Here is a 19661-nt window from a genome sequence, read left to right as displayed (position 1 = left end):
GTAATTTCACCAATAAGTACAGATTGTGAGATTTAGACGACCTTGTGTAATCATATTGTTTCCATTATATCCTATGTAGGATCGATTTTTTCCTAATGTCTCTTTGATCGACGCGCGATGCAAATAGAATGCGAAAATTCGGGAAAGCTGATGTAGCAAACCCAGCATCAATGGTTGTGGTGTCTCTATATAGCGGGGTCGCCGTTTGAATAAGCTCCCCATACACAAGTGTATCGTGCTTGCGCGCATAGGGGGTAAGTTCTCACCCACCTGTCCCCATCTCTCCATCGTTTTATTAATAGACATTTACTCTTCACCTACATTTACAACACACCCTGTGGAAGCGGTGACAGGTCACCGGTCAATCTTCGTAATACATACACACATACATCGACCACTGCTCGTTTTCTCATCGCCACCTTCACGCATGATCTACTCGCATCCGTCGTTTTTCGAATTGGATCCCCCTTATTGGATCCCGGTAGAGAGCTTCGATGCCCGTGAACGCGTGAGAAGTAATTAAACCGAGTTCGTGTTGGTGTTCGACAGCCAGCCCTTTTGCGCATGTATTATAATGGCGATTTCGACGAAATTAGCGAACCTGAAACCGTCGATATACATGGGTTGTCGCAGAATTACTTACTAAATGTTTCTCATGATTTTTTTTAACTGTCTTGAAATCAATATTTTTCTGACAAAACGTTGAAGCACTCATAATATTTCTATTAGAAATAGTTTTAAATTGTAAGAATTTCTCTCTTTCTCTTTGTTTTTTTAATTAACGAAAATTTAAGAAATATTTCATTTTTATTATCGCGATAAAATTTTTCGTCTAAACTTGAGTTAATAAACTTTGTCCTGTAATGTTATCAATTTCTTCTAAATTTTTTTATATATGTATATACATAATGTTGATGAAATCCAACTTAAGAGATTATATTATTTTATATAATTCAATCCATTTTTTAAAGATTTTTACACATTCAAGAATCTTATAGTAAGATATTAAAAACATTTTAATTGTTTTTCAAAATATATATCGTAACACATCATAAATGTTTTTGGAATTTACATCGTTTAGGGATTTTTAAAAAAATTACACAATTGAGACTGAAACGTATTTAATTTCTATTCAATTTTTAATTTTTTATCGAGTCAAACATATCATGGGGCGATTTCGGCAACATCTCATTGATTGTATCCTTCAGTGAGCAATTTCGCGCAGAGTTTGTTCTCCGTTTAAGCCCATTTTATCTATAATTCGCGATAGAATTTAAGACAACATTCTATATATATAATTTGATATCGAGCAATATGAATAACATTTGCAGGATTAAAATTACATAAGATTAAAATACATTGATTAAATATTAAAGTACAATTTTTTTTATCAACAAAATGCTTTAAGAAGTTATACAATCAACAGATTTAATAATCGTAATTCACGATTAAGTATATATAATTTTAATTATATATAATTATAATTAGTTAGCAACGTCCCGAAAAGACAGATAACAAAGAATGAAATAATTTCTATATAATTTAAAAGTTGTAATCAGACGTTCATGTATAATTAAAATCTGAGATTAGTTTTAACGTGAGACTTGTTTCTTATAATTATATATTTACAATTCTATACATAAAATTATAGAAAGAATTATTTCCGTCCCAAATAATCTGTAAGTTATCTAAGGTGGGCTTTAAGATATTGAGATTGTCGGCAGTATCTCAATTCCCGATGTAAATTGTTAGCTAGCAGATTTCTTCCCCGTCTTCTTGGAACGCGAAACAGGGTTTCGGATCACGAGGAGTTGTCCATCGCGATCGGCATACGTTTCAAAGGAGAACTCCTCACGAGGAAAAACAAAATCGATGTTACGCAAATTACGCCCTGCCATTCGGTGACCTGCCGCGCGAGGGCGAAGCAGACGGGGACGGATCCGGGCTGCATCCGTTACTGCTGCCGCGACGACTTCCGGTACCGCCGGTCTTCAGGCGCACCATCGTGTCCAAGTGGCGAAACCTGTACGCGCAGAATCCAAGATGTGATATAAAGATATATAATAAGACAGTGGATAACGTATATACAGTGATAATCGATAAACTGTAACTCCTGCAAAATTTTCACTGCCGTTGTCCATAGTGAAAACCTTTTAAAATGCTTTTTTTATTTTTTTAATTAAAATAAGAGAAATAAAAGGTCATAATTGAAGAGAAAAGAAGAGTCAGCTGAATGCAATGTCTAAACATAGATAGCGTCGTGTTTCGATCTCAATACTTTGTGGAACATTCAGTATTGGACTTGGATTTTCAATGGAGTCAAATGTCATTATAGTAGCGATCGATATAATAGCGGTGATAAGGGAAAAGACACTATTTGTTCCTGTGTATAATAGTGGAAAGGTAGAGATATCGATATCGGAAGGTGAAGCATTACATTGCATTATCGTTTGTACGATAATGCAATGTTTTCTAGCGTTAGATTTGTGACCAGATTTTTTTAATGTGACAAATTTTAATATCAATGTGTCGAATTCTAAGATTTATGTAATGAGAGAAAGAGAGAATATACCTGAGTGATAATTCGCTGGTATCAGCAGCTTCTTTCGCCTGCATGAGATAAGCAAGCGGCCAAGATATCCAAGATTTCCTAAAAATAAAACAAATTCATAATTCTGATTTTATGTTCACGATTGGATAATTTATTCTAATAACTCATAAATAAAAAATCGATATAATCATCTTACGCTCCATATTGAGGATTTGATCCGATACCGCCTATTGTTGCCTGCGTATCGAGCTTAGCTCCTGTCCTGTTCGGAGTTTTTGTGAATCCTGGCTGAATCGCAGGATCAGACACCATACGTACGAAGAAGGATCTTCTCTGTTCCAAAGTAGCCTTTCTTTTCTTCTCGCGAATATCCGCCAGTTCATCCATTACGTCCTGAAGTATAAATACACGATGACAAAGATATGTAAAAATGTTTCCTTCTCATAACATATTAAAATAATCATATTCCAACTTACGTTGAATTCCAATAATTCGGATAGATAGTCCGTTATAATGTTCCAAGCCATGTCTTAAACAAGAATTATAATTTGTAGAATTAATTCAAGTTGACGATTCATGCATTTCTTTAAACAGAAAATAATATAATAAAATAATATACATTCGCGCTATCATATTCTTTAATCATTTTTACTGTCAACTGAAATACAATGTTTTTAAAGAAAATTGTATTAAGAGATATTTTAAGATTAAATGTCTAAGAAAACCTTAGAAGACGAGTGTAAAAATAATTTACCAACATCTCTGGCAGTTGCATTAGGTGCAGCGAGTGCAAAACGTATCGTGTAACGTTGATTTACTCGAGCCGGGATCATATGCATTTTTCCCGAATCATTAATCGTGCTCAATAATTTTTGATTCAGTTTATCGCTGCCTTTAGCGCGAAAACATACCAATCCCAGCTATGATAAACATAATATATAAATATAATCATGTGAATATGATTTATATATATATATAAGGAATACAGTATACGATGCTAAAAAATATTCTCTTACCACGACTTCATTGCAAACTTCGAATCTAGAATCTTTTCTAACGAGATTCTCGAATCTTTTAGCAAGTTTGACGTGATTTCGAATGTAGCCTTGTAGACCGGATATCCCGTAGGTTCTCAATACGAACCATAATTTTAATGAGCGAAATCGTCTACTCAGTGCTATACTCCAGTGTCTGTAACAATATGTAACAGCATGTTTACAGTACTAAAAGTTTGCGTCAATAATTACTTAGTCTTCAACTATTAAAATATTATTATTAATCTAAAGTATTTTTAGCATTCTATTATGGATCGATATCTGTTCTCTAAAAATATAAATTATAATTAAAATAAAATGTAATAATAACTAAATATAATGAAGAATTAGAATTGGTCGTGTTATCGATCAATTCTAATAACAATAGCAGAATGAAAATAAAATTACAGTGAAGTAACAATTTAAAAAAAAAATTATGATGTAATAGTGACTTTGACACTTCTGCTAAATTAATTGATTGTAATATAACCGATAATCTATAGCTGTATCCGCGTGTGTGTGCTGGAGATACAGCGGATCCACGACGAGTGCGCTGGTAAGCTTAAATCTATCGCGAACCCAGAGGCAGGAACAATCGAAATTTGTCAATAGAAATTTGTTGGTATTGGTATTGAAGGAGTCGGCGTATTCGACGCCGGCCATAAGATATTTCAATTCTGGACAGATGAAAGCATTTCCGGCGTAAGCGGCGTCCACGTGGAGCCAGATCTGCAATCGAATTCTCGATTAAAAGGACGAATTAAACTAGCTAAATCTTTCTCACAAGCATAGATAATTTGAATTTTTAACACGTACCCCTGGATATTTTTTACAGACCGGTCCAATTTCCTTAAGATTATCGAACGAACAACAGGCGGTTGTACCTAGAGTCGTTGAGACGAAAAAGGGAACATAGCCTTCGGCTGCATCACTTTCGATCGCCTATCAATTAATCAGAATGCATTATACGAAATCAGTAACAAGTTATGAAATTATTTATCAATTAATCAGAATGTATTATACGAAATCAGTAACAAGTTATGAAATTATTTATATGAATCAAGTGATAATATTTACACGAATTTCTATAATTATATCATTGAATATGATAATTTAATCGTATCATTTTTCATATATAATTTTCTATAAATGATTGGATTATAATTAATTTTATGCATACATTTTTTAAGAACATTGATACGATGGATTTTTACGCACTTGTCGCAAGGTCTCTCCGCGAAGCACGCTCTTCTCGTCCGGTTCGAGAATACGCAATTTCACGAAGCATATCATAGCGTCCTTCTCGACGGAACTATGACTTTCCCGGCTGCAATATGCCATCAGCTTCCCGAGCAGCGCGGTCTCGTCCAAGTGTGCATGCGCTGAAGATTCCTTGAGTCTCGCAATTGCTTGCGCTCTTGCAGCCAGCATGCACACGAGAATGCATTCCGATGCCGAGCCCTGTGTACAGGATGATCCACATAAAGTGTACTCTCAAGAATGACCTACAGCTTGTTGCTCATTCCGAAAATTCTTATTATCTTTTTTTTCGCGCACCTCTATAACGCCTCCACCTTTACTGCCCTCGCTAAAGTACAGGAAATCCGTTGGTAATCCAATCGCCTTGCCTACAATTCAGAAAGATGATGCATCACTCCCGTAAATCGATCGTTCGCAAAATTGTTTTGACAAAATATCACATATGGGAGAATTACCGAACCAATCGCAGACTATCGTCTCCAGTTCCGTGCAGGCCGGACTGGCCGCCTAAGACAAATAAGATTCTATTTTGGGAGCGATCAGGTAAATAATTGCGAGCGATCCGTCATAAGGATCTGATGCCAAGATCAGATGAGAAATTGAGATTCGCGAGAAAATCGAATTCTGACTTCGGATCGCCACTTTGTCGTTGCGTCAAGCCACGATTTGTTTAATTAACTTTGCAAGCATTTACTTAGAACTCCTTAAATTACTCAAAGAGATTTCTCACTCACCCAAGAAAATCCAATGCAGCCTATGGCATCCGACAGCATATCACCGAGAATAGAGGGAAAGGAATTTCCCGCCGGGAAGTAGGCGTGGAACCTTGGATGCTGCCAATGCGTGATCTAGAAAATAGTTTGTGCGTTTCGTAGAAACCCCCCCATTTTTTCTTATAGTCATTACAAAATTTTCCATATGTACAAACATTTTGAAATACTTTTTTTTTAATATGAGAAAATTGCAATATCCAATTTTAATATAAAGAAAATTCAATTAAGAAGAAAAGTTCTGTTTGAAACTGGATATCGCAATAGTTTTGCTATTTAGAATATTTCTGGTATTCATAATTGAATTAGTGCTTTCCGAATCTCGCGAATACTCACGCCTGGCATAATCTTCGATTCCACATCCTTCATAATCTCGTCCCATGATTCCGGGTCATTCGGCGGCCCCGAAGGTAGTAGAGGCCTAAGATAGCCAGGACCGACATCCGGAGTGACTCTCCTGGTATGAATATTGCTCATGAAGTCGCAGATGTAATCTACCATTTCCTTTCCGCGGACACGGAACTCCTCGATATCCATAATGACTTATTGCGAGCTCACTTTGGTGACCCCTTTGCATCGAATGCAGACATTAAATGAAGACATTGAAATTTCAGTTTTCCTCAAAAGGTATAATTTCTTTTATCTTTTTTATATTTTTCCATGATAATTTTATTTTCAATTTTCGTACATTTTTTTATCTTTACATATATTTATTGTCATAATTATTTATAATTATTTTTGCAACATTGTTGACATATTCGTTTTAAATTTTTCCTTTTATAATTGGAATTTAACTTTTTTACAGAGAATCATCTAATTTCTGTTCATCTTATTGTTTGAAATATTTTTATTATATTTTATTATTATAAATTTTAAATATTTTAGGTATTTATTAATAATAATTATTGAAATGTGAATCTGAATCATAATACACACACAGAATTTCATATTATTTAAAATTATTATATTTAAAAGATTTTATTTATCTTTATAATAAAGAAAGAGAAGCTTGAATATAAATTCGTTTAGAAAAAATTGTCGTTAAAAGGTTTAGTATTTAGTAACATACAATTCGATTATAATTAATTTGTAACAATAACGTTATTATAAGATACAAAATAATAGTGTTATAATAACTCTCATTGCTGCAATATATCGATTACATATTTTAATGTTTATTATATTTCATTATTATCCATTTTTATATAGGCAAATCATAACGAATTATGGCTCCGAACTTAGGCTCCGCTAATTATCGACATTATATATCATTGCATTTCTTCGAATATGTACTTTAAGAATATAGTTTAGATTAGAATTATTGAATAATGTAATATATTTTGCAGGTTAACATTATATTATTTTTTGTTTACTTAATTAAACAAATATATTCTGTGATATGCAGAAAAATGGACTCGTTAAGCATTATCATATGTATCTATAATTACACAATAATTGGAAATTTTTTATTTATATATTATTTCTACTTTAAAATGCTTTTTAAACATCCATTTAAAATAAGAAAATATAGTAGGAAAAAATAACAGGAAAAATAGGAAAATAGACATTTTAAAAATAATTTTTAAAAATAAAAATAGTTTTTTCACATATATGTATATACGATATATATATATATATATATATATATATATATATATTAAAAAATTATTTTTAAAATGTCTATTTTCCTATTTTTTACTGTTATTTTTTCCTACTATATTTTCTTATTTTAAATGGATGTTTAAAAAGCATTTTAAAGTAGAAATAAAGTATAAATAAAAAGTTTCCAATTATTGTATATACTATAATATACTATAATTATAGATAGGTAATGCTTAACGAATTTATTTATTATAATTATAGTGTACTTAGATATAATAATGCTTAAAAAGTTTATTTACTTGATCTGCAAAAGATATTATTTATTATTCAACAATTTTAAACTAAACTGTATTTTAATATTGATATTGCTTATAATTTATAGTGTGCAATGCGCATAAATCGATTTTTTATGCATGCGCATGCAATCCTGAATTATTAAATAAAATTCTCCAAATTATACAAAAACAGATAAAGTGGAAGTTAATATATGAATATAAAGTTAAGCCATTTTTTAATTTCTGCATTATTTACTTTGTACTCTATTTTAATGATTTGCTTATATAATGAATGGGAAGTAATAAAAGATGTTTTATTTGCTAAAATACAACACAGTATCAATATGAAATATTTGGAAAGTAAAATCTTCGATTGCATATATGATTTCGAAAGTTTCAATTATTGTCAAATGAAAAGTAGCCGATCAAATCGGGTGAAATTTTCAAAATAATTACTTAAGACTATTATTAATTTAATTATTAGACTAGCTATTAAGATTATTAATTTAATTATTAGACTATTGATTCATTATAGGATTTGTCTGACCTCATCTTTAGAATCGACTTTTGGGCACTTCCTGATGTCCTGGCCCACTGTGCAACTGCATCGCGACATTACATTTTTAGCTTAATGTTATCGAAGATTTTATTTTTCTATTATAAATTAAACGTCTCTTCTCATATAAAATAGAGATCATGGGCGCAAACAAATTTGAACTTTTAAAATGCAATCTTCGAAACCTGTCACTTAAGCGATTAAGAATCGAGTTTGACACCTCCGTTTGACACGTTGACACATTCTCGTGATAGTTAAACTGATCTATAGCAATATCAGGCTGAAAATGATTCAATTAATATTTTTTTTTCACGACGAATCGCTATCTATCTCTCGCAACTGTCACTTTCGCGCACTCGTGATCTCAAAATTCGCGGTTGCCTTGTGCGTACGCGTTTTGCATTCTCCTACCTGTTGCTGATATCAGTGACGTGATGATACGACGTGATAGAATCGGATTTGACACACCGACTGGAGCTTACGTCGTCGGATCGGATGACGACTGAGCTGAACTGAACTGAACAATCCGGGATAGTTCGCCATCCACGACAGATATATGTCGGGAGCATCCAGGGCGCAAAATTCCATCGGAGAGTCCTGCGCAAACGCATCCTTCTTCGGCAGGACTTCTTCGTCATTTCGTGAAAGATGTGCGCCCCACGTTGCCTTTCCACACCCGTCCCAACGCAATTATACGCGTGTCGCTTTACGTGTATGCGTTGGATTTGGCCCAAAGATCATAGGATCAACCCTCTGCAGGAATTTTTATAGGAAAATTATGCGAAATTACTTGCAGAGAGATTAAATGATCTGCATACACAAAAAGGAGAGGAAACATTACCTTCTTTCATAGTTTTATGAAATATTTCACGATAATTATCTCACTAAAGACGTGAAGAGGCAAAAATCAAAATTTATTAACTATATTTCAATATTTTTCATTCTAATTGTAAATTGTACTTTTAATGGATGCTAGAGTGATTTATTTTATATATTGAGAAAATATGTAAAATAAATTAATCTAATTTTCCTTATATGGGGGAAAGAAATGTATTCGCATTTAAATTAAAATTTATATTTTCATTTTGCGAAATATCATGAAGCTTACGTAATAGCTATAGAAAAATAATTAAGGCAATAAATATTATGTAAAAGATACTTTATTCTTATTAATATATTATTCTTATATTAATTAATAAGTAGAACTAATATTTTAAATATTTTTTCCAATAGAAATATATTTTTATTTTTATTTCTTCTCATACATAAAATTTGTCTCGAACATATAATTATATATATATATATATATATATATATACACGAATGTTTTTAAGATTTCATTATTAATTAATCATTAAATATATATTACTACGATAATACAAACATTTAAAAAATTTGGAAAGAGCATTCCGAATAAAGATGAAAAGACAAAAATCGGAAAACATTGATGGAAGGAACTTTAATGAAGAATCTTATTTTACGACGTGATAGAAATACTTAAATAATTGTGGAATTGTTTCCGCTTCCCTCCGTCTCTTAACGGGAAAATTTCTGGAAATTGATGACGAAGACCGATCCATTTCAGGTTCTTATTCAAGTTATTTAGAAAAAGCACTGGGTGACCTTTTAAACAAATTCTTTGATCAATTTAAAGTCGACTTATTCTTGATAAGAAATGTCGAAAGAATTTATCACTTATCTTGCACAATTTTCCAATATTTAATGTTACATAAATCTTTTCGTAATTTAGCTTCAAATGAAAACCTTCGAATAAAATCAATTTGATATTAACTAAAAAAAATATAATTTCATTATACATATATTTATTTATTCGTTTCCTGAATTTGAGTTAATTTAACTTGGATAAAAAGGCTTTTAAAAATAATTTTTCTCATTAATTATTTAGAAATAATTTTGGCCGAGAAGAAATTGGTTCTAAATCGAAGGATGTATGATTTATCAGCGAGATGTATGATAATTGGAGACACCCAGTACAGATGCCTCGTTCACTCGAGTAAATTGGATGCTAGCGGTCTCGTGGTTTATTAAGATGGAAAAAAGGAGGTAACGTAAGCAGGCATCGTTATTAAGAGAGTGCCAGTTGCAGAAGGCGTCGACTGATTCTCGCTTATAGAAGGAAACCGAGAGCGAAGTATACGCGAGATGTTCGGAAAACCCTTGACCTCTCTTGCTTTTCCCGCGTTAAAGAATCCGTGGGCTCGAGATCTTGCAAAACGCGCGCTAACTTTCGAAAAGCAGCCGGGTTCGAATCGTCATCGAAATATAAGATCCCTCATGTTCTGTGAAATGCTGCTGAAATTAACTTCCGCGATGATGGCGGGCATTTGTCGATTGTCAATTTGCGTGGTGATTATAGCTCGAGGAAAGCTCGAACGGTAATTTAAAAGGATTAAGGAATATTCATCGATTACGACGAAACGATCCATAATGCAGAGTATTAATGATAACGAAATTGTTATAAATATACTTTCTAGTGTCCTTACTGCAATCATTGAATTCATGTTAACATTAGAAATTGATGTACAATATTTTCGCAAAAAGTTTTTTCGGAAAATTTTAACACAGTGAAAACGGTGCTAGTAATATAACTTGAAAAAAAATTATTCAAACATGATTATATACTATAATTAATATATTCTGGTATTCGAGAAAAACATTTTTAATTTTTTAAAAACTTTTAATAAAATCATATCTTTTTATTGTATGACCTTTGAATAGACATAGTCATCTATCAAATGATCAAATAGATTGGTCACTTAATAGATATGCTCCAACATATTTATTTAGGTCACCAATTAGCGCGAATTCTAGTTAATTGAATTTTCTTTGTTCGCGTTTATATTACGTGTCACTTCAATTTAGAAAGAGATATCATTAACTTGGAATTAATTAACTCGAATTGTTGGCACAAGTCATTTCTTGGAGAATAAACACATTTTTTTATAATATTTATTATATGCATACATACATACATAATTATTACATATTGAAAAAAAATATTAACTTGACTAAACCATTCAACTAAATTACTATTAAGTGAATTGAGGATATATTAGTATTTAAATCAAATATACATTTTAGATTTAACTTAAATATTTCTACATGTTCAATTAACAAAATAGTATTTAATTAAACGATTTGGTCAAGTTAACAACTTTTTTTCAGTGTAAACACAATTTTTTTAAACAAAAATAAGACCCCTTATAGTGAAATAATTCAATTTACAATGTATAAAAAAAGCATTAGTCTTAGATTCCCCAACTATTAATATTACTATTATATGTTAATGGAGCATAATTAGTCTACTTATATTAGTATTTAAATCAAATATATACATTTTAGATTTAATTTAAATATTTCTACATGTTCAATTATATATATAACAAAAGTATTTAATTAAACGATTTAGTTAATTTTTTTTAGTGTAAATATGTATAAAAACAATTATTTTCAGCAAAAATAGGACCCCTTACACCGAAACAATTCAATTTAGAATGTATTGAAAAGCATTATTCTTAGATCCCTTCAATTAATAAATTCAAAATCGAGGACCTGCGTAAACTCTGCAAAGGGCGCGCGTGCCCTTCGATGTCCAATTTCAAAGGGTACGTGACGTGGTGACAAGGATGTTACAAGGAACGGATGTTCTCCTAATAAGGGAGGGGGTGCAACGAACCCCGGATCAGTGATCGCAGGCCGACAACAGGGAGTCGGTCCTTTCGCTCACGCCCTTTAGGGATAAAAACGTTCATAATACCGGAATGTCGGCGCGGGAAAGAGGAAAGGGAGGTCGCCCCGACCAGCGGGGGTGCTTAATAATGCAATATGGCGTCGGGGCGTTGCGACGCTATGCGGACTATGCCACGCATACCACTATACCGCGCATACGCCTACACTTTGAACCCTCTTGCCTCCTTTTCCCCATCGTTGCGGGTTTTCTCCGCGGGAACGAGGCCGCGCCGACACCGGGGTCGGCTTATATATCGCCGGCAATCGAATGTTGATTGGAAAATATTGATGGGACTTTCCGTTCTACGGTGGTCCCTCTTTCTCTCCTACGTTGACGGAGAGGATGCTTTTTCCATCGCGATACGCTCAGGAATTCCGATCAATTATATATATATATATATATTTTCTCTCCCCCCTGAAAAGCCGAGACTCTCTTTCGATGCCACCCTGGTACCGTCGATATTAATTGGCGAGGATCCGAATATGAAGTAATGAAGCAGAGGATGACGTCAGTCATATCAATGAAGGGACTGATACAACTGTTGAAAGAATTATAATATATAATATTATATTTGTAATATCAATTTTATATATATATATGTTCTCTCCCCCCTGAAAAGCCGAGACTCTTTCGATGCCACCCTGGTACCGTCGATATTAATTGGCGAGGATCATGTTCGAATATGAAGTAATGAAGCAGAGGGTGACGTCAGTCATATCAATGAAGGGACTAATACAACTGCTGAAAGAATTATAATATATAATATTATATTTGTAATATCAATTATATATATATATATATATATTTTCTCCCCCTGAAAAGCCGAGACTTTTTCGATGCCACCCTGGTACCGTCGATATTAATTGGCGAGGATCCGAATATGAAGTAATGAAGCAGAGGATGACGTCAGTCATATCAATGAAGGGACTGATACAGCTGCTGAAAGAATTTATAATATATAATATTATATTTGTAATATTGCTTTGAAGGGTTGCGCTATAAATAATAAGATTTTACTCTTCGATTTTTTGTCATTGATATATTAAGTGATAACGTTTTCCGCATATTGAATTTAAATCCATAGCTTTATTCAGAGTCAAATAAAAAAATATTAATGGAAAAAGAATTTACATTATTTAAGTTTTATTTTATGTAACAGTATTTGAAAATGTAATAGATAATTTCTTCTCTCTCTGATACTTTTTTAAATATGTATAATAGTTGACTATTCATATTTTCTATTTGCCCTATTATTCTCGTAAACATACAGCAATGGTATGATTAATTTTCACTTTGTTACATACCTATACATTTTTGTTAAAATTCGAAATATCTTTATATTTAGATTACTTTTAATTAATGAAAGGCTCGTATAAATTAAACAAAATTAAACAATCATATATAGTAGGCCAACTAAACGAGCAAATAAATAAGATGTAAAAATTTTTTTATTAATAGTTAAATCATTAAATTAACATTCCGTTACAGAATCGATATAAATTGTAAACGTTTCGACTGCACTACAGTCTTTATCAATACATAAAAATTAAATATTAAAATATAAAGTTAGATGTTAAAAATACAAAGTTAGTTAAATATTAAAATATAAAATTGAAACGATTCTTCGCTGTTGACCAATAGATATGCAAGGCGATTGGTCTGAGATGCCAAGTTATGCGACATTTGAGCATGCTACGGATATAATACGCGAATTAAATCAATGTCAGAGAAAATTAAAAAATCTTTCAACTTACATTATCGTTTTAACAAGTCCTTTTCCCCGATATTTCAAATGTGTGTTGCGAAGTCTGAATTATATTCTTTGCAATATATTAAACTTTGTTTGATATAAAATCCTCTAATTAAAAATATAGTTAAATATTCTTTTGTGGTGTGCTATTCTTAGAGAGAATTTTCTCTCAGAATTTACTGAAAATCATGATAATCGTGGGATAATATATTTAATATTGGAAGAATTTTATAAGAATTTCTCTGATTAATATTTATCACAATAAAAATTATTAATATCCACCATATAGATATAAAAATATGTTCAATTAATTTTACTATGTACAATAAAATTTTACTAAATGTACACACATAGTATAATTAATCGAACATATTTTATGTCTTATTGTGATAGTTCTTAATATTTTTTATTGTGGTTCTTAATCAGAGAAACTCTTATATAAATATGTGTTATCTTGATAATTATATTAAATAATTTTATCTTATTGAATATATTGCATTATTATATTATATAATTATATTTTGTCATATATATATATATATATATATATATATATATATATATAATGCGATATAGTTCCCCGATCAAAAAATGATTGAATACAGATACTGAAATCTAGAAACAAAGCTTTCAGCGTTCTTTAGTCTGTATCATTATCCTTAAGAGCGCGGAAACCCCAGATAAACGTCACAATTGGCAAAATATTTCTGCGTGCGACTGTACAAGGTCGTTCTGTAAGTTCCATGAATGGTTCCGAATGGCACGCCAGCGAAGCTGCGATCCTTGTGACTGAACCCATGACCTACTGCCAGAGAGAAAGAGAGAGAGAGAGAGAGGGAGAGACGTGATGTCTAAACGTCACCGTAGCTCGCTTCGATTTCCAGAACAGCTCAACTATTTCTGAAATTGCATCCTCTAACATTATGCTGACCTTATTCAAAAAAAAAGAGAACCTTCCTCTCGCCATTGTTGCGCCAAAATCTATTTTAAGTTGCAATGATGCACTTTGCTGTTGCATTACACCTTTAAATAAGATGAAAAATTTTATCTACAAATCCCTTTTTGGAATTTTATTCCAAAGTTGATTTTTCGTATCGAAAATTTATATAGATGATTAATCCATAGAATTAAAATTTTAATTATAATTCTTATAAAGCTTAATTATTAAACGTAGATAAAATTCGATCAATATAATTCACTCATTCTCTTCAACTAATATTAATTTGTTAGCCTTTAATTAATTATAAATAAAATATTATCGACTAAAATGTCTCTGACACATCGTGCGCATTTAATGAATAAGAAATATAAAAACTAATTTTTATTTTTCTTTACGTTTTAGATGGGAAAATCAAAGTTAATAAAGAGGTTGAAGCGAGAAGAGGAATCGGCAGAAGAGTCGACAAATACAAAAGTGCCAATAGATAATTTACCAAAAAAATTTCTCTGGATGCACGTAAGTTCACAAATCCTTTAGAGGATTTTCTTTAGAAAATTCATGCTTTTTTCACGAAATATATTTTAAAAGGTGAAGAACGGTACAAAAATTAGAAATGTTCTCGACTACGCATTGAAGGAATTTCCCAATTATAATAGCATCGTTTGGACCGGAATCGGACAAGGTATTGTAAAAACCATTTCTTGCGCGGAACTCTTCAAGAGGAATCAAGAGGGTCTTCATCAAGTCACAAAATTATGTTATACCGAGTAAGTTTGTCAAAACAAGTGTCAATGGGCGCAGTATCGTGTATATTCAATTTCGTGTTTGATTTTAGATCCGAAAAAGAAATAACTGAAAAAACCATTAACACTCATCGAGTACCGGAAATTCATATCTTATTGACTAAAGATATTAAAGACATAACTGAGCTTGGGTGAGTGTTATTAAATTCAATATATATGTACGCATGTATATAATCCTTCAAATTTCATCGAAAAAATACATGAGATTTGTATATAATTTTTCTGAAAATTTCATTGTTTATTTTTGACTTTAGATATCAAGCGCCTGACGATTGTGGAGAATTTTCAGAAAAGGAAGCAGTGGAATCGAAACCAACAAAAAACGTTGACAATATACCTTGCAACGAACAATTCATTAGAAAAAAATTAAACATTGGACAGAAAAGGAACAACAAGTGGATTAATAATGCGAAATTTTCTTCGAAAAAAAGTAAAAAAAGTACATCTTGATATTCATAATATATCTTTAATATATTATAGAGCTAAAGAAAGAAATTTGGATACGATTTTAAATATTAGATTTACATATCCCAAAAAAGAATTTAAAACATAATTTAGAATTTATAACAGAGGACCTTTCACAGTATCTGATTTTAATGAAATTTTTTTGACAGACTTACATGTAAATTAACTTTACAAAAAATTGTAGTATAATTAGAATATTAATATATTTATATCGTTCTTAGTTTTCAATTTTTTTGTTTGCGCGATTCAAATATTTTTCTCTCGTTTTAAATAAAAAAAAAGTAAAAGCAAAAAAGTAATAACTAAAAATTAAAGACTTCTATATTTATAATTTCAAAAAAATATTGTTAACTTTGAATGATAATTGAAAAAGGAAAGTAAAAATCAAATTATATATAGAAAGTTTATTTTTTATCAGTACATTTTTCACGGGACAATCACACGAGATATATATATATATATTTATATATTCCTGCAATGTATCGGTTCCTCACATCTCATCATATTCATTTAATATATTATAATTCAAATGTTTGTACTTACAAATTTTATATACAGTGCTACAATATCCTTTCCATTACATCGGGTAAGAAAAAGAATCTATGTGACAAAACAATTTATCAGAACCAATGTCTTTTGTTTAAAATCTCATTCAGAAATATAAAGGGCAGTATAACTTTCACATTGCACCAGTATGTCAAATGTGAATTACGATTCAATTTCCATGCAATTCTCTTATACTATTTTACAATATATAATAAAAGAATCTCGTGATAAATACGTGTGTAAACGCTGCTTTTACAAAATGAGAATTACATGTATTATTCATCGCCCTGTCATCGATCATTTATTCACTATCATAAGATTTAATTTTGCAGTCGCTATTTTTTCCATTAAAAATGGATTCACTCACTGTTATTTATTTAAAATAATTCATGCTATAATTTTATAGCGATATGTTATCATATTTGGAAATCTTAAACGAATTGGCAACTCACCTGTCTCTTTCAATATTCTATTTCCTTTGTTATTATAGATTCGATTTAGTTTTATGCTTCAATATATATATAAAACGAGCAATCTGTCCACAATTTATTGCAATAGTAGAAAGTATCATCGACAACAGGATAGGAAAGCCAGCACATTTTGCGACTGATATCACTACGTAGAATAAATGTATATAACAGTATTCTCTATACCATCATATTTATCGCTATATCTCTCCTTCAAACAATGCATTTTACAAATATCAACTACATAATGTAGGTTATTATGCTTACTTTAAACTAACACGATTCTCGTATAATGTGTAAAATCGTTTATATAAATTCACATTTTTATTATGCAAATCGACGTAACAAACGTATTCAAGACCTTATTTCCAATTTATTGGAAATTTCTGTGTAACTGGAACTTGTTTTATCAAGCCACTTTAATATTTATATCACTTCAAAGCTAGATTTACTGCTTTTTAGATAGAATAAAAATAATATAAAATTTCATCAATTTTGCTTTATACGGAAATATTTTAATTTTTTTTTTTATTACAAAATGCATTATTTTTATATTTAATGATAAATAAACTTGTAAAAATATAATAGAATTTTAACAGAATTACATAAAAAATTTTGTTTATACATATTATAGTGTTTATAAACAATTATATATATATTATATATATATATACTAACTTATGTAACTAAGTGTAAATGAGTTATATATTTTTTGCATCACACATATTTAGCATATAAAGAAATTGTTTTTTTCACAAAAAAGTTGTATAATTGTTACATTTAAAATATAAAGATATAGTGAGATTTGTGCCAGTGTGTCTAATAATTTCAATAGCATAAAGGTAAAGTTTATATATTTTACTAATATTAATATAATTATATATAAAAAGTGTAACAGATTAAATTACTGTATATAATATGTTATTACAGACTTTAATAGTTTTAATGAATTCTCTACTGTTTTAAACACTGCTCAGATCTTAAATATTAAAAAGATAAATAAATATAAAGATTGGTTAAACACAGAAAATACTATGTATATATTGATAATTGCACAACTATTGATAAAACATTCATCAAAGTTAATTTCTATTTAACCTAACCATATTGGAGACAGATAAAAGATTGTAATAAATTTATGCTTTTAAGTAAGAGCAAATTTACTGACCTTATTCAAAGACCTTTGTCATATTTATATTTGCCATAAAGTATTAAAATGTTAAATGTGAAAATTATCAACTTTTCCTACTAAATCTGGCAATTCGACTTTGGACAATATGATCGCAATGTTAAGTCCTATGCTTCGCTTTCCGTTGCGCCATCACCTTCCATAATAGGTACTATTAAATTATCCTTTGACATCAGATTATATTTTGTCACAAATGAGGTAAACCTGTAACAAAACACACAGCACCTTTATATAATACAATGTATACCTGATGCATGATAATATGAAAATATTCATACATTGCACTTATTACCTGCGACAAAGAAAAGTCTCATTTTCAAATTCATCGAATATTGTTCTATGGTGGAAATATGCATGTGAGAAGATTCTGTAAACCCTACGGCAGACGGAGCCAAGTTTAGCTACAGAAGATTCCTTGATGCTGATTCTGAAAAAGAAATACATTCATACATTAGAAATTTTTATACGAAAAAATTTATTTAGAAATACATTTAATAAATTGTGTAATATATTTTAAGTGAAATAAAGAAATTACCTGCTAGGAAAATATTTGTTACTGTTGAGTAAACACGCCGCTCCGTCCAGCGTGTGCCGAGTGTAATCAATTGCAGGACATTCCTTAGGAGTTTTATGCGCAGCGCATAAAAATATCCACTGTTCTGTAGCTGTCATTTGTGTGCACGTTTCAGGATGACATTCTTCTTGTAATCTCACTGCCAAACCATTAAGCTCCATGCAGAATTGTCTGAGATGTTCATACTTCCATACTCCTTCATCATTAGCTTCCGGCATATTAAGTATTAATTCAATATTAGATGGATCTCTTCTGATCATTTGTTGAATATATTGCTGTACAGCTAGCGTGCTATCCATTTCTTCAAACGGCTCATCAGGCCACCTACTGAAGTCCTACAACAGAATACAACTATGAACATATAAGCTCGATAAAAATAATTAAATTTACGTCAATGTTTTAAATTTAAATAATTAAATTACGTCAATGTTCTTAATAATCGATTTCTTTGCTATATAGGTCGTCGCGATATAAAAATAGATTATAGGATAAAATAACTTCGCGCATTTTACTTCAATTTTTCACAACGAACAAAAAATGTCAAACGAGAGATAAACGAGATTTGCATCGCTTTAAAAAGCAAAATATGCAATATTTTTAAATTTTATAGAAATGTGTATCACAAAGAAGAAAATAAATGATCTAATGTATTTTTCTTATGCTTTGGTGGATGCTGAGAAAATACAACACAATCGTAAAATTACAAAAATTACATTTTTGAAAAGGATATTTATAAGTACGCGGACGACCCTACGAGAAAGAATGACAATATTATTTTTGTAGTGTAAACAGTGTCTCGATTTATATATCTCACAGAGTTCATTGATTTTCATCGAGGAAGTGTCAAAGCAGGAAGGAAGTGTCAGGAATTCGATGAAGATATGGTCGGCGTAACGCGGATTCTGACAATCAAGTGTCGCCTGCGGATGCAAGTGCAATACTTCTTCAACAAAATTAATAACCTCTGCCTTTGTTCCGGGCCTGTTTCTTCGCAAGATTGTAGGTCCGTCCGCCATCTTCATCTTGCTAGTTGTTGCACTTGACTGACCGGTACACGCTCGATTAGCGAGGAGATGACCTTTTCGTCGAGTCTCGTCGATAGATGCTGATGCACCCACGAACCCCGTC

The 19661-nt window shown here is 31.1% G+C and overlaps 3 protein-coding genes across 3 annotated transcripts in view; 1 reads left to right on the top strand and 2 right to left on the bottom strand.

The window, feature by feature from the left end:
• The window catches only part of Rpp25 (ribonuclease P protein subunit Rpp25), a 25643-nt gene extending 9002 nt beyond the window's left edge, over positions 1 to 16641 (top strand). The window contains exons 2-5 of the mRNA XM_029318570.2: positions 14892 to 15005; positions 15078 to 15256; positions 15325 to 15423; positions 15547 to 16641. Coding sequence (XP_029174403.1) covers positions 14892 to 15005; positions 15078 to 15256; positions 15325 to 15423; positions 15547 to 15742 — 588 coding nt within the window. The 3' untranslated portion in view covers positions 15743 to 16641. The remainder of the gene's footprint in view (positions 1 to 14891; positions 15006 to 15077; positions 15257 to 15324; positions 15424 to 15546) is intronic.
• LOC114943020 (aromatic-L-amino-acid decarboxylase) lies at positions 1078 to 8583 on the bottom strand. The gene is made up of 14 exons (XM_029318560.2): positions 8460 to 8583; positions 5952 to 6184; positions 5580 to 5693; positions 5301 to 5352; positions 5143 to 5213; positions 4804 to 5046; positions 4402 to 4527; positions 4076 to 4314; positions 3568 to 3742; positions 3306 to 3471; positions 3028 to 3080; positions 2748 to 2944; positions 2573 to 2650; positions 1078 to 2023 (listed from the first exon to the last, which is right to left on the bottom strand). Exons 2-14 carry the CDS (start codon positions 6150 to 6152, stop codon positions 1885 to 1887), a joined length of 1854 nt encoding a protein of 617 aa, XP_029174393.1. The 5' UTR covers positions 6153 to 6184; positions 8460 to 8583; the 3' UTR covers positions 1078 to 1884.
• Positions 16147 to 19661, bottom strand: Mob4 (MOB kinase activator 4). Its single transcript, XM_029318352.2, has 4 exons — positions 19496 to 19661; positions 18495 to 18868; positions 18252 to 18386; positions 16147 to 18163 (listed from the first exon to the last, which is right to left on the bottom strand). The coding sequence occupies exons 1-4, from the start codon at positions 19553 to 19555 to the stop codon at positions 18067 to 18069; spliced, it is 666 nt and encodes a 221-aa protein (XP_029174185.1). The 5' UTR covers positions 19556 to 19661; the 3' UTR covers positions 16147 to 18066.

This window comes from Nylanderia fulva, unplaced genomic scaffold (assembly GCF_048542155.1).
Source record: "Nylanderia fulva isolate GAGA-0341 unplaced genomic scaffold, ASM4854215v1 Scaffold2, whole genome shotgun sequence".
Classification (NCBI taxonomy): domain Eukaryota; kingdom Metazoa; phylum Arthropoda; class Insecta; order Hymenoptera; family Formicidae; genus Nylanderia; species Nylanderia fulva.
This window is presented reverse-complemented; position numbering and strand designations above follow the sequence as displayed.